Source organism: Sturnira hondurensis, unplaced genomic scaffold (genome assembly GCF_014824575.4).
Source record: "Sturnira hondurensis isolate 20B ecotype Veracruz unplaced genomic scaffold, ASM1482457v3 Scaffold0003693, whole genome shotgun sequence".
Taxonomy (NCBI): Eukaryota; Metazoa; Chordata; class Mammalia; order Chiroptera; family Phyllostomidae; genus Sturnira; species Sturnira hondurensis.
Window position 1 is genome coordinate 7,268,735 of NW_028076324.1, and position 14,222 is coordinate 7,282,956.

Consider the following 14,222-nt stretch of genomic DNA (forward strand, 5'->3'; position numbering starts at 1 on the left):
TCTCACCCCAGCAAGGAAGAGGGGCCTTCTGAGGCAGTGACAGATGAGAAAACTGAGGCTGGAGTGAAGAGGAGAGGCTCTGGACCCCGAGGGCTCCTTGCTGTTGTGCTACTTTCGAGGACAAGGTGCTGGAGGCTCAGCAAGGGGAGGGAGTTGGCAGGCATCCTGCCCCACCTGGGGTCGTCTTCTCTTCCAAGGCCGCTAGGGGCCACTCGAACCACTAAAACCACGGCACAGTCTGCTCTGGCCGTCCTCCTCACGTCCTCCTCACGTCACACCCTGGGCAACGCCTCCGCCTGTCCAGTCCACACACCCCGGTCCAGAAGGCCCTGGCAGAACCAACCTTCTTCATCAGGAGGCAAGTCTGCAGCGCCAGTCAGCCTGCACAATGAGCGCCCCCACTGCGACCCCCATTTTTGTGCCTGGTGAGAACTGCAAGCCTGTGTGGCTGGCAGCACCCGCGTCCTACGATGCGTCAGACACGCAACTGCAGATCCTGGGCAAGCCTGTGATGGAGCGCTGGGAGACCCCCTACATGCATGCCCTGGCGACCACCGCCACCTCCAGAGGTAATTCAGCGCCCTGCCCGAGTGTAGCCCCCAGGAGAGACCAGACTCAGTACCAGTCTGCTCTCCTGTAGATGTGCACTGGAACCTCTCTGTGCCTCTTTCCTCTAGCTGCCGAGGGGTGTGGGAGATGCGGTAGTAGGGGGGTGGCGGGGAAATAAAAGGAGTGCTGCATGCACGGCGGGGAAATAAAAGGAGTGCTGCATGCACGGCGCGTGCACATACTAGGCGCTCTATAAGTACCAGGAACTTCCTCTCCAGGGGAAATGGGTCCTCAGCTGCAGGACCTCAGGTGGAACTCAGCCGCCTGAGCTCAGGGACGGGTGGTGGCAGGCAGTGGGTGCTACCCAAGCACACGTGAGGAGCACCNGTAGATGTGCACTGGAACCTCTCCGTGCCTCTTTCCTCTAGCTGCCGAGGGGTGTGGGAGATGTGGTAGTAGGGGGGTGGCGGGGAAATAAAAGGAGTGCTGCATGCACGGCGCGTGCACATACTAGGCGCTCTATAAGTACCAGGAACTTCCTCTCCAGGGGAAATGGGTCCTCAGCTGCAGGACCTCAGGTGGAACTCAGCCGCCTGAGCTCAGGGACGGGTGGTGGCAGGCAGTGGGTGCTACCCAAGCACACGTGAGGAGCACCTGAGCAGGGACATTCTACCCGGCCCAGCTAAAAATAACTCTGAAAAGCTGAGGCTTACAGACAGCTGTGGCCGGGTGACTCTGTGCTCTGGTGTCAGAGCCCTAGAGGTGCTCAGGTCCCCAGGGGCTGTGTGTGGCCCTTCGGCATCCGTCTGTGGTGCAATGAGTACTCCCCCAAGGTTGTTCCAGGCCCCAGCCTGGAGTCCTCGTCCTCCCTTTCTCTTCTCCTGAGAATTTCATGGAGGAGAGGGTGGGAGGGAGAGAGAAATGTAACGGAGATAAGCTGTAGCAGTGGCATGCCACCACTGGCACTGGTGTACAGCCAGAATCAGGCTCAAAGTCCAGGGTCTAACCACCCCTCCCCCAGGCCCAAAAGCTGCTCTGTGGCCTTGCTGGCAGGCCATCCCTTTTTGGCTGCTGGCCAGGGCCCACGCTGTTCTCTCTCAGGGCCACTGTAGCCTCTTGTCCTAGTTTCTCTGTGCCAAGGCGCTGCCCCTGCGCCTCCTCCTCCAGGTAGCTTCCCAGCCCCGGCCTCTTGTGTGTCCAGGGGGCCGGGTGCTGGAGGTGGGCTTCGGCATGGCCATCGCAGCCACCAAGGTGCAGGAAGCCGCCATCGATGAGCACTGGATCATTGAATGCAATGACGGCGTCTTCCAGCGGCTCCAGGACTGGGCTCAGCAGCAGCCACACAAGGTGCCACCTCTGCCTATAAGCACCCCCAACCCACTCCTAGCAGTCTCAGGCACAGGGGAGGGGGACTGTCCTCGGAAGTTCCTCTGCCCATCCTCACAGTGGAGAAGTCCTGGGGACCCCGCTGACTCTGTCTTCTTTTTCTCACCTGTCCCAAGGTGGTTCCTTTGAAAGGCCTGTGGGAAGAGGTGGCACCCACTCTGCCAGATGGTCACTTTGATGGTGAGGAGGGCTCTGGGCACTGGGTGAAGGGAGCCTCTGCCTGTCTCCTCCTCACTTGTGGAGGGGCCTTCTAAAGAACACACGTGCGGACATGTCACTGGGGCAAAGAGCATGGGTGCGTGCGCGGCTTGGCACTCAGAGGGAGGGTGATGAGACCTAAAAGGAAAGACTGAATTGCATGATAGCCAGAAGTGGCAGCTTGGTGAACTTGGGGTGCAGCAGCCAGGGTTCCTAGGCCGTTTGAATTCCACCTGTGTAGCCACTGTCTTGATATAGCTGCTGCCGGTCCTGACCACATGGCTTCTGTCCTCTCATTGCAGGGATCCTGTACGACACTTACCCACTGTCTGAGGAAACCTGGCACACGCACCAATTCAACTTCATCAGGGTAGGACTTCGCAGGGGAGTGGGGTCTGCAGCTCCCTGCATGGGGTGTCAGCTGGGTGGATGCATTTACCATCCACACACAGGGTACCCTTCTTTCCACTCTGGTCTCAGATCTTCCTGACCTCTGACCCCCCCTCCTAGGCCCACGCTTTTCGTCTGCTGAAGACAGGGGGCATCCTCACCTACTGCAACCTTACCTCCTGGGGGGAGCTGATGAAGTCCAAGTACTCCAACATCACCACCATGTTCGAGGTGCAGCAGCTAAAGCTCCCTGGGCCCACCTCTCTCCCTCTTACCCCAGGCAGCTTGGGGAGGTAGCTATAGTCACCTGTGACCCAGGAGGGTCCCTTGCCTCCAGGCTGTTCTCTTGGGTATATTGTGCCCTCTTGCATGGAAATCAGGCAAGGTCCCTCCCCAGTGCCCTTGGGATACAGGGACTCAGCCTAAGCCCCCCACCTGGCTGAGAGGACCCATACCCTTCACTGAGTCCCCCTCCACCCAGGGTGCACCTGCTAGTTCAGCCAAGCCTGACTCAGGGCCTTTGACCAAGCTCTTCCCTCTGTCTGTGAGGACAAGCAGTTGGGCAGCTGTGACAGCCTGGAAGCTGCTACCCCAGTTTAGACACCTGGGGATCACTACTCAGTCTTGGGCTTCCACGTTGTCTCAGTAGTTTGACCTGGGTGGGGCCTTGGCACTGGCAATGCTGTGTGAGGAAGGGTAGGCACCGGGTATGTGTGTGTGCTTGTATGTGCATATGAGGCCCCACAGCCTGAATGTGACCTGGCACTTCCCTATGACAGGAGACACAGGTGCCAGCACTGCTGGAGGCGGGCTTCCTGCGGGAAAACATCCACACACAGGTGATGGAGCTGGTCCCGCCTGCTGACTGCCGCTATTATGCCTTCCCACAGATGATCACACCCATGGTCACCAAGCACTAAGTCTGGTGGCCCCAGGCTCAGCCACCCATGGCCTGCCCCACCTTCCCACCCCAGTGCCTTTGTGACCAGGAGCTCAGGCTGCAGCCTTACAGCCCAGGTCCTAATTGGGGCAGCACCAGCTGTGTGACCCTGGCCACCTTCCCTAACCTCTGCAAGGGGACTAACACCAGCCTCGTTCCAGGGTCAGGGAGATAAAATAAATGCTGACATTGGGCTGGCCAATCAGCAGCCTGACACACAAGTGCACTCTCACTTATTCCTCCTGTCCCTCCAGAAAAAGAAATCTGTTAAATGAACCTTCAGGGAGCCAGTGGGCAAGCTCTCGGCTCCAATGTGTAGCCTATAAACCCTATCCTGTCCATGGGAGACATCGCCAATCAGTCACCTATGGCTCCTTCCCCTAGCCAGCCAGGAGAGTTGCCCCTCCTGCCCTGTGGTGAGCAGCTGGGGGGGCCCAAGGGCGTACAGAACTAGGTCAGAACTGTACGGAATATAACAGCTCCAGGCCCAGGTCCTTGGGCTACTGAGAAGGGTCTCTGGTCCCACTTAGAGTGAACAGTAAAATAAAGCAAAACCTTTACATCTGGACTCTCACAGGACCCTCAGCTACCGGAGTAGTGTCACTTGCTGCCTTGTTTCCTCTGCCTCAACACCCTCTTCAGTCCCTGTGTGGAGGCAGCCCAGCCCTCACCTGGCTCCAGGGGATGATCTACCTCCCCTCCTTCATAGTGGTGGGGCCTGGAGAGACCAAGTGCAAGCCCTGAGGAGGGGTTGGTATGGACTGCCTCCAGAGCCTGAGCATCTTTGAGGACTGACCCTGCCCAAGGCATCCACATCAGGCCCAGGGGGTGCTCTCTGCCCTGTGGGCAGGCCCCTACCTCCCAGAGCCCCTGCCCATACACCACAAGGGCAGGCACTGGTCCAGGTGGGTTTCTTGGATTTATTGACCATCTCTTGGGGTGATGAAGAGGACACAAGGCAGTAGTCAGGCGGCACTACCTGCGGTACCAGATCCTGAGTCTCTTCTCCCTCTTGATCTTCTTCTGCAGCTGCAGGATGCCATAGAGTAGGGCCTCGGCTGTGGGCGGGCAGCCTAGGGGTGGGATCTTGCCTCAGTGTCTCTGCCCATGGGCAGGGGTCCACAGTTCTGGCTCAGCCAGGAGCCCCTGACCAGTGAGTGGATTCTGGGCCCTGCTGGGGCACCACCCCTCCCAATGCTGTCTGGCAAAGGGCAAATGAACCAGAAGGAACATCAAATGGTTTGGCTGGGGGCAACAACTACAGGTAAAGTGGAGCAGGAAAGGCCTGTGCTTCCCAGGGCCCTGGGAAGAGTGACCCAGGAGCTTCAGGTCTGCTGAGGGCTGTTTGGCTACATCCAAGCCACTTCCCAGGGTGGGGAGGGCTGAGATGGGTCCCTACCCTAGCATCCCATAAATGCACTGAAGGGGCTGGGTGCCTTGGCCCACCACAGGAAGTAGCCAGCAAGGTAGGCAAGGCAGGAAAGCCCACAGACTGAAAAGGTAAACCCCAGAGAAATAGTCCTCACAGTCTCTGTCCCTGATGTCTCAGGTGAAAGAAGTAGAGGGACACATTGCCACCTGGAGGACTTGCCAGGACCTGGCAGGCCTGCCACCTCAGGTGGCCAGATAAAGAACTGTCATGGTCATTCACTTCCAGCTGACTCTGGAGTGCTCATTGGCTACAATATGGTCACAGCGGGCCATTTGATAGATGGAGAAACTGAGGCTCAGAGAGGAGACTTACCTGAGGTCATGTGGTAAACAAGCAGTAACTGACCAAGAGTCTGGCTCTTGGTCAAGGTTAATAAGCCTGCAGGATGGACCACTATGCATCTTTTAAAGCCCCACCCACTGTGCCCTCTGTCACCCAATAGGAGGGGCTGGACGGGTCTGTGTGAGGCTCTGTTCCCCGCACCCTGCAGGGCCTGGCCCAGGTGCTGAGACTTCTCTAGGGCCCAGTGTTGCCCACATGAGGCCCAGGCCTAGGAAAAACAATAAATATTTGCAGAATGTGAAACAAATCAACTCCCTTTTCCAATGAGCTCCAATCCAATGTGGAAACCTGTTTCTCTGCCTTTGGGAGATGCCAGCACATGCCAGCACGTGCCCGGGAGGCCACCCCGCAGACCCTCCAGATGAGGAGGCATGTGAGTCCTGCAGGGTGGCCAGACAAAGATTGCTCAGTTACATGAAAACTTTAGACAAACCACTGATACTCTTTAGTATAAGTATATCCTGAATATCATGGGACATGCTTATAATAAAAAAATATTCATTGTTTTTCTGACATTCAAATTTAACTGGGTGCCCTGCATTTTTATTTGCTGAATCTGGCCACCCTGGTGATCATGGGTCCAAACCAGACGAGCGGGGGGGGGGGGGGGGAGAGTTCTGTAGAATGTGGGGTCTCACAACCCATTGTGAGGGCAAGAGCTCACAGACACTGTTCATGTCCTCCAGGACCTGTTTTCTATTTTTCAATAGCATTCCTTTGATTTTGTTTCTATTAGGTAGAATCATATAAAACTATAGCTTAAAAATAACCAAGTACCAGCAATTCTGTACAGCTCAACATAACCTCTTGATGTTGGCCTCAACCAGTACCTGGATGAAATTGGGGAGCCCATGAAGGGACAACAAAAGGAAAGGCTGGGGCATTACCTGTCTTAGACCCAAATCTGCTCATTCTTTTTTTTTTAATTCTCACCTGAGGACAGGCTCACTAATTTTAGAGGGAGATGGAGAGAAAAATTGATGTGAAAAACATCAATCAGTTGCCTCTTGCATGTGCCCCAACTGGGGACCAAATCCTCAACCTAACCACATGCCCTGACCGGGAATGGAACCCACAACCTTTCGGTTTACAGGATGACCCTCCAACCCACTGAGCCACACCAGCCAGGACCTGCTCATTCCTAAAAAAGGGAGAGCCCACTGTGTCTGCAGGAGCGTGGGGACTCCTTTGTGGGAATGAACCTGAAGGCCTGCCCAGAGACACGGGCAAGGGGACTTACCTGGAACGTAGATGTCCACAGGCACGATGCGGTCACAGCCCCTCACAACGGAGTATGAGTAGTGGTAGTAACCTCCTCCATTGGCACAGCTGGAGGGGGAGCAGTGCTGTGAAGGCCTCTCTGGCCACTGGCCGTTCCCTCCTCTGGGCCCTGCCCCTAACCCACAGCCACCTTCAACTGCAAGCAGGTGCCTAGGCCACCAAAGGACTAGAATGGGACATGAAGCCATAGGGAATGCAGTAGTCACCCGAGACCAGGTAGAACAAGGCTAATGGATAGACCGTGAAAACATGATGCTCAGTCAGACACTAGAGGCCACACACACTGTGTGTGATTCCACTTGTATGAAACGTCCAGAACAGGCACAGGATAGGGAATGGGTTCATGGTTGCCAGGGACTGGGGGTGATGGTGGGGAGTGACTGCTGATGAGCGGGGATGGGGCCTACTGTTGGGGTAATGGAATGATCGGGAACTAGACAGAGAGGATGGTTTTACATGTTGTGAATGCAATAAAGCCCACTGAATTGTACACTTTAAAAAGGCAAACTTTCTGCTGTATGAATTCTATCTCAACAAAAAACATAAGTGATTAAATGGGTTTCAATGATGTGGAGAACTGACAACAAGTTAAAAAGGCAAGGAGACTCTAAGCTGTTGATAGAGGGAGACATCACTCATGTGCTCACAAAGCACATGGACAGAAGTCAGACAGGCTGCTGGGCTGCGGGAGCGATGATAACCCACAGTAGGGACATTCTGTGGAATGGTGAGTGCACACGGCACAAGTGTCAGAGTCTCTGCAGCTGGAGGATTGATTGTACTGAGCATAAGTTACACCTCCATGACCTTGATCAGCCACAAGCCCAGATAAAAGACTAGGGAGAAACATGCCACTGTGTCATAGGTATGTCTCATCACTGGAGCCAGCTCGTGGCCCCAGCCCCACCTGACACTCACCTTCCCATGGACACGACATAGCGTGGCTCTGGCATCTGGTCATAGACCTGGAAGAGATGACAGGGTCTACGTGAGGCTCAAGCCTGGGCAGTGAGAGGGTAGGGGCCAGGGCCAGGCCTACCTTGCGGAGCGCGGGGGCCATCTTGTTGGTGAGTGTTCCGGCCACAATCATGACATCTGACTGGCGTGGGCTGGCTCGGAAGACCACGCCAAAACGGTCCATGTCATAGCGGGGTGCTGCCATGTGCATCATCTCCACAGCACAGCAGGCCAGACCGAAGGTCATGGGCCACAGGGAGCTCTGGGGATGTCAGGTGGTCAACTGTGAGTGGATAGTTGTCCCATTGTGTTTTAAAAAACTGGGCGATTTCACATAGAAAAATCTAGATTTCTAACTTTTCTTGAAGAACGACACATCAGTCATTCCCTGCCCCAAACCCATACAGAAACCACACGACCAGGGCTGCCCAATGGGAAGGCAAAGTGAGCTAGGCCTATGGGTCAACACTTGCCAGTAGCCACATTTCCTTTTTAAAAGGAAAAAAAAGTTTAAAAAAAACCATAAAATTAGTTTAAATAGTACCATTGATGTACCTAGTACATCCTAAACCCCATCCTTCCAACATGGGTATTTGCTGCTCTGAGTGCCTGGCAGCCACATGTGGTAGAAGCCTAACACTGAGGATCTGTTCTGGACACCTTCTGGTGTCCAAGAACTCCAATGCCAATTCCTCCAGGAAGCCCTCTGGGATGGCCTCAGCTGCCCTCTGACTCCTTTATCTGATTGGTGCCTGAGTACCCTACAGCTGGGGTCCTCAACTAGACCTTCTCTGATCCTCTGCATCCAATCTGGAACCAGAATTAGTCCCCACTGCCCCACTGATGTTCTAGTGCAGTGACAGTGCAAGGGTTGTCCACCATGGCAAGACCACCTGACTGACGGTGCCCGAGCTGGCTGACCCTGACCTCATCTCTGGGCATTCACAGTCATAAACAAGGCTGTAGCAGACATCGTTGTCCTGGAGCTGTCCAGGGGCCCTGGTAGGGTGCTCACTGTGGTGTTGTGGCACAAAGACACACAAAAGACTGAGCCCACATACGACCGTCAGTGGGAGACTGTTAAAGTGGCCTGTCCCAACCCAGCATAGCTTGGGTACTGAAAGGAGCCCCTGTCTTAGGACACCGGACACGTGTCCAGTGGGAGACACGCCAGGCACATGACTTAACAGTGAATATAAGACAAAAGCTGTTTCGTGGCTGACGCTGGGGGCAAGGCAGGCTTTTAAGATTTTTTGCAGAAAGAAGTTACTGCCTTTGGCAGACAATATTTTTCTAGTTAATAGGTTATTTTTAGCCTAGACTGGTGCCGGTCAGTGGATGGGGGGGTCATCCTGTAAACCAAACAGTCGCTGGTTCAATCCCAGTCAGGGCACGTGACTTGGTTTCAGGCCAGGTCCCCAGCTGGGCACATGCAAGAAGCAACTCATCGATGTTGTCTCTCACATGTGCTTCCCACATCAATGCTTCTCTCCCTTTTTCTTTCCCTTTCCCTCTCTCTAAAAATAAATAAATCAAACCTTTTAGAAAGTAAATAAAAATGAAAAGGTTACTTTTACATTAAGAGAAAGAAGAGGTAGTAACAGAAAACAGAACTACAGAAGGGAGGTGGGCCATCTTCACTAAGGCCATGGGAGAGACAAGCGGGTAGGACAGAGACATGGAGGGGAAATCAGGACCAGAAGCTGGTGGTGGGGGTGTGTGGAAGATGAGTCCTCACATAATCATGAGCCTCTGGAGAAGTCCAGTAGGCTCCCTGAACCACAGGGGCAGGTGAGCGTGTGTGCTGCCCATGTGCACATGTGCATGTGTGCAGCTGAGGCTGGAGAGATGGAGGAGGGTTGGGGGCTCACCCGGCGGGCCCAGTTGATGAGGTCGTCCAGCTTGGCCACCACATACTCGCCCCGGCTGCTGGGAAGTGAACTGGGTTTGGGGACCACGGCTCCGGCCTTGGCCACTGCAGGCTGTGTGCTGGGCATGGGACATGGCACAGGGAGGTGTTAGTCAAGTAGGAATTGCAGATGAGTGCTGGCCACTCCCACAGCCTCTACCCTGGGGCCTAGCACGGAGTGCCTGTCAGAGCACAGGACAAAGCTGTGGTCACTGCCAGTCCCAAAGGCAGTGGTGGGAGGGGCCTCGGAGCCAGGGATTGCCCAGGGGCTGCAGAGTCCCAGTATCCAGGCCTAGGTCTGCTGAACAAAAAAATGAAAGACTGCACGGACATGCATCATCCTGCCTTGCTGTGGCCCCAGAAGACCCAGTCTTTTGGGGAACTCAGTTTCTCCACCTGGAAAACAGGGGCCAGCTGACACACTATTTAGCGAAGGCCCTTTGATTTGGGGATGTGCAGCCACTGGCTTACATGTGCAGGAGAGGCTGGGCAGGGAGTGCATAGTTCTGCTGGGTGTAGGAGGCTCCTGGAGTCACCATAGGTGCTGCTGTGCTGGGGGAGGGGGCTGCTTCAGAGCATGTGGGCTACCATGAGGGCTGGCCTCACCTGCTTTGACCGTCGGCAGCCAAACTCGCATGGACACAGCGTACCTGAACAGCTGTTCCCACACTGGAGCTGCAGAGACAGAGCACACATGAAGAACAGACTGGATGCCTGGAGATGCTGTTACAGGGGCCACCCTGGAGCAGGCATGGGGAAACTACAAGCCTGGCCCTCTGTCTATTTTTGGAAATAAAGTTTTATTGACACACAACCACACCAATGTGTTTCTGTGTTGTCTGCAATTGTTTTCATGAAGGCATAGCTGAGGAGTCTTAACAGAGACCATCCGGCCTGCATGGCTGAAAACATTTACCATCTGGCTCTTCAGGGAAAAAGTCTGCTGAACCCTGGGCCATAAAGTGCCTGGTTTTCATTTCACACTTCTCTCATTTTCCTTTGTTTTATAGTGAATATGTATTTTATCCCTAGAAAAAAAGACATCCAAATCCATGCCTGCCTCAAAGCTCCCTGACTTCTCCACACTAGGAAAACTCTCTCCTTAGATCTGCCATGTCCCAGGTCCCATGGTGCTGAGGGTTTGATTTCTGGTCTCTGTCCTTGAAGAGGCCCCAGTGGCCATCTGCCTTCCTGTCCTGAGGAGGCCTGCATGGGGCTGCCATCTGAGCAAATGCACTGATTGTTTTCCAGCAACAGGTAATATGTGAGTCCTGAGGGCACTAGAACAGCTGGTCTAAAAACAGGCTCTGCCCCAACAGGGATTGCTTGCACTGAGGGGCCTGCATACAACCTGCTGGAGAGTAGACTGCCAGACCCAGTGCTGCCCCTGCCACTGTGTGACCTTCAGTGGGCAGGGCTCGCTTGTAGTTGCTTGAGTTCTTCCCAGCTCTGAGGTACTCTGATCTATCCCCTCTGCACCCCCCACCCCGAGTCTGACCTCTTTCTGAAAGAGCCTCTGGATGGCTGGCTATGGCCAGGGCCAAAGACACAGGCACTTACCACAGAGCAAGGATCGGGCGGAGCAGGCCAGGGGCTGTAGAGAGAACGACAGGGTGTGGGCCGTGAGTTTCAGATAGCACCAGAGGCCACAATCTCTGATGCCTACGTCAGCCAGTTCTTTCCCCCCAGGCCCCTGCCTCAAGCACTCTCCCTCTACCCTTGGCCTATCTAAATTCTCCTTTAACAAATGTTTGGTAAAGAGGCATCTTTCAGAATATGAACCAGATACTGCCACTCCCTTGCTTAAAACCACACAGCCCTTAGAAAGAGCCAGGTTCCTTCCTTCCCTTCCTCACAGGTGTCAGTATTGCTCCTGCTTCAGTGCCTCCCAACATGCTATTTCATCTGCCCAGAGCACCGTGCCCCACATGCACACATAGCCAGCCCTTCTCATGGGGCAGGATTCAGCTCTAACTGGGTCTTCATCAGGCCCCAGGCTCTCTCAATCCTGTCAACCTGTTCTATGGTCACCTACATGTATTCGTGTGGTGTCTGCCTCCCCAGCAATAACGTTAGGGCCTCCTAGGGTGACCCTGGTGTCCCTTCAGCCTTGGCTGTAAGTGATGAGTATGTGTTGAGTAAACAAACCCCCAGAACGGAGCGTGGAAGGGCATGGAAGACCGGCTAACCGCCCAACCAGAGGCTGCTGTTTGAGCTGCTCCTCTCTGAGCCTCAGTTCCCCCACCTAAAAATTTAGGGCTTTGCACAAGCTCACAGCTCAATAAATGCCCTTCACAGGTCAGTAGATCTGTGAACTTCCACAAGAAGTAAAAATACTCTCTTTGTTGTCACCATCTTACTGAAAATCGGTCTTTCAATTCTGAATGTCATCAACAAACCACGGGACCCGTGGTTTTTACCAAAAGAAATTACAGACATTCCCAACGGCGTCACAAGGGTTGCAAACATTTCCACCCATTCTTCAAAACCATAGCAATCAGACTTGGTGCTGGATTTCGAGCGTTAATAACCAAGCACCTGAATGAGGAACTCGCCAACTGAGTTTCGAGACAAAATCCTATCAACTATCTCGGGGTAACTGTTTTCCTTTGCAACCTTGTGGATTTCATCCTGTGCGTTTAATCACTAATTTCCAGACGAAGGTCCCAGTAGCAGGCCAAGTTGGGACGCCTGTTGTGCGAGTGATGTGACCTCCCCGAGGAGTTCCGGCCCCCTCCGGGCCTCAGTTTCCCTGCCAGTCAGGAAGGCAAGCCACAAGCCGCTTCTTTCTCGGAAACTTCCAGGATAGCAGAGCCTTGATCCCTCCGGGCTCCGCCCCGGCGCCCTCCAAAGACTAGCGGGCCTGTGTCGCTACCCCGGCCTCAGTGTCCCCGAGAACCCTGACCGCGGAGCCCCAACCCGCTCACCCGCCAGCGCCGCCATCTTGGCCTCGGCCTTCAGATAACCTCTGCGGTCCGTCAACTTTAGTGCTCCGACTCCTAAGGATCTTCGTCCAAAGTGGTTCGGCTGGTGAGCGGAAGCCGGAACCTAAGCCCAGAACGTTCCGCCTTCGTGGATGTCCCCCCACAACGTGCACCGCCGACGCCCCACGAGGGATAAAAGGTTATAGAGGTTTGTTTCCAAAAAAGCAAGGGCCCGCCCACCTTTTCCTTACCCGAGAAACAAAAAGAGAAGCACGTCCCTGGGTGGGCTCGAACCACCAACCTTTCGGTTAACAGCCGAACGCGCTAACCGATTGCGCCACAGAGACGGAGCTGCAGTCCTCTTCCAAACGCTGCCCTACGAGGTATGTGCGATTGGTAAATACGAAGCGAAATACTTTTGTGTGCTGGCGTCTGTGTAAAACCGAGTAAAAACGGGATGATAGCGACACCTGCCACCCAACCGAAAAAGCTCAGTTGGAAAAGTGCTTCACTGAAGGTTTAAAGGTCCCCGATTCGATCCCGAGTTTCGGCAAGAGTTTCAGCGCCCCGGGAGCATCATTATCCTTTCCTCGCGGCTCGTGCAGTTTCTCCCTTCACCAGAATGTGTCCTCATTCTGCAGATAACGAGCAGGGCTGCCACTCATTCCAACGTGGGACGGACAGAGCAAGGCACTCAAACCCCCGTGAAGACTTGAAACCTCCAAGGCTAGGATTTCAGCCTAAATGTCCCATTTCCCCGACCCAATTCTTTTCTGGTAGTATTACCAGAGCTAGTTGTAAACACAAACACTACTGAACACCAAAACTGGCAAAATAGCTTGCAAGAACACTCTTCACTTGTGTGTCGTGTAATTTTTTTCAAATCCTTGTCCAAGGATACATTTATTGATATGAGAGAGAGATAGAGAGACATCGATGTGAGAAACATCGACCAATTTGGCACCAATTCGATTGGGACTATATCTGCAAGCTAGGTACTTGCCCTGATCCAGAATCGAACTTTCGGCCTCTCAGTTTGCAGGATGACGCCCTACCCACTGGGTAAAACCAGTCAGGGCAAAGTTTTTGTTTGTTTTAACAACAACAAAAAACTTGCAGAGGTGTCAACGCTGTGCAATGAGAATCCCTGCTCCAGGAAGTGGTTCTGTAGAAACGTGCTACTTCCCTGAGGGTGGGTTTCACTGCTCCACTATGGAGGCTGGTGCTGAGAGTTAACTGACTATGGGTGTGGTCACAGGGTCCCAGGGTCCCAGGGCCTGGATGAGGTTCTGGATTAAGCTGGGGAAGGCAGGGGTGGAGGACAGTTCCCCAGGAGGTCCTGCGTGCGGGGAGGACAAGGGAACAGCAGAGAGAACCCAGCAGGTTGTAGCAGCTTTGAGCAACTAGCTAGACAATGCTCCCAGGAAGGAGTGGAGGAGGCAGGTGGGAATCACTTCCTCCATAGTAAAGGTGACAGGGAAAGGCAGAAAGGACCCCATCAGTTTATAGGGGAGCTCCTGGCAAGTGTATGGGGCCAGGAATGCTGCTCATCTCCACCCTCCCAAAACCAGTGTCAGCAATACAGAGGGGAGAGCCGGCTATAAGGGACACAGGCTCAGCTGCCAAAGGGAAGCTGAGGAAAGCCATCACCACTGAGAATGGGGGTTGTAGGAGAGGGTGTGGATAGCTGGAGTACTCCAACTGTACCCTGCCTTTTGTTGGGTGAAGTCCATCCTCTCCATGCTTCAGAAGCAGCTGAATGGCACTGGCTTACCCAGGGCAGTGGCTACCTCTAGGCTTTCTAGGACATTCCTCACTTGGCCGGTAATCTGGCTATGAACTACTACCACCACTCATTTAGAGGGAAAAGAGACCCCCACCAACCCCAAGAACCACAACTACCAACACCCTTAG

General features: G+C 54.1%; 2 protein-coding genes and 1 non-coding gene across 3 annotated transcripts; 1 reads left to right on the forward strand and 2 right to left on the reverse strand.

Moving 5' to 3' along the window:
- The first annotated feature begins 269 nt into the window (after positions 1-269).
- GAMT (guanidinoacetate N-methyltransferase) lies at positions 270-4,026 on the forward strand. Its single transcript, XM_037042337.1, has 6 exons — positions 270-569; positions 1,751-1,896; positions 2,052-2,115; positions 2,436-2,503; positions 2,644-2,754; positions 3,303-4,026. Exons 1-6 carry the CDS (start codon positions 389-391, stop codon positions 3,441-3,443), a joined length of 711 nt encoding a protein of 236 aa, XP_036898232.1. The 5' UTR covers positions 270-388; the 3' UTR covers positions 3,444-4,026.
- Positions 4,027-4,363: 337 nt separating this feature from the next.
- On the reverse strand, positions 4,364-12,438 carry NDUFS7 (NADH:ubiquinone oxidoreductase core subunit S7). The gene is made up of 8 exons (XM_037042336.1): positions 12,312-12,438; positions 10,945-10,978; positions 9,991-10,059; positions 9,347-9,464; positions 7,558-7,737; positions 7,437-7,483; positions 6,478-6,566; positions 4,364-4,536 (listed from the first exon to the last, which is right to left on the reverse strand). The coding sequence occupies exons 1-8, from the start codon at positions 12,325-12,327 to the stop codon at positions 4,439-4,441; spliced, it is 651 nt and encodes a 216-aa protein (XP_036898231.1). The 5' UTR covers positions 12,328-12,438; the 3' UTR covers positions 4,364-4,438.
- A 143-nt stretch (positions 12,439-12,581) lies between these two features.
- TRNAN-GUU (transfer RNA asparagine (anticodon GUU)) lies at positions 12,582-12,655 on the reverse strand. The gene has a single exon. It is a non-coding gene; the product is annotated as a tRNA-Asn (tRNA).
- Positions 12,656-14,222: the final 1,567 nt, after the last annotated feature.

Coding starts and splice junctions, on each gene's coding strand:
- GAMT (XM_037042337.1), top strand. CDS start 389: ATGAGCGCCCCCACTGCGACCCCCATTTTTGTGCCTGGTGAGAACTGC. Junction 570..1,750: donor GACCACCGCCACCTCCAGAG/GTAATTCAGCGC, acceptor TTGTGTGTCCAG/GGGGCCGGGTGCTGGAGGTG. Junction 2,116..2,435: donor GCCAGATGGTCACTTTGATG/GTGAGGAGGGCT, acceptor CTCTCATTGCAG/GGATCCTGTACGACACTTAC.
- NDUFS7 (XM_037042336.1), bottom strand. Junction 9,465..9,990: donor GCTGCCGACGGTCAAAGCAG/GTGAGGCCAGCC, acceptor TCCCATGCCCAG/CACACAGCCTGCAGTGGCCA. Junction 7,738..9,346: donor TCATCAACTGGGCCCGCCGG/GTGAGCCCCCAA, acceptor TGACATCCCCAG/AGCTCCCTGTGGCCCATGAC.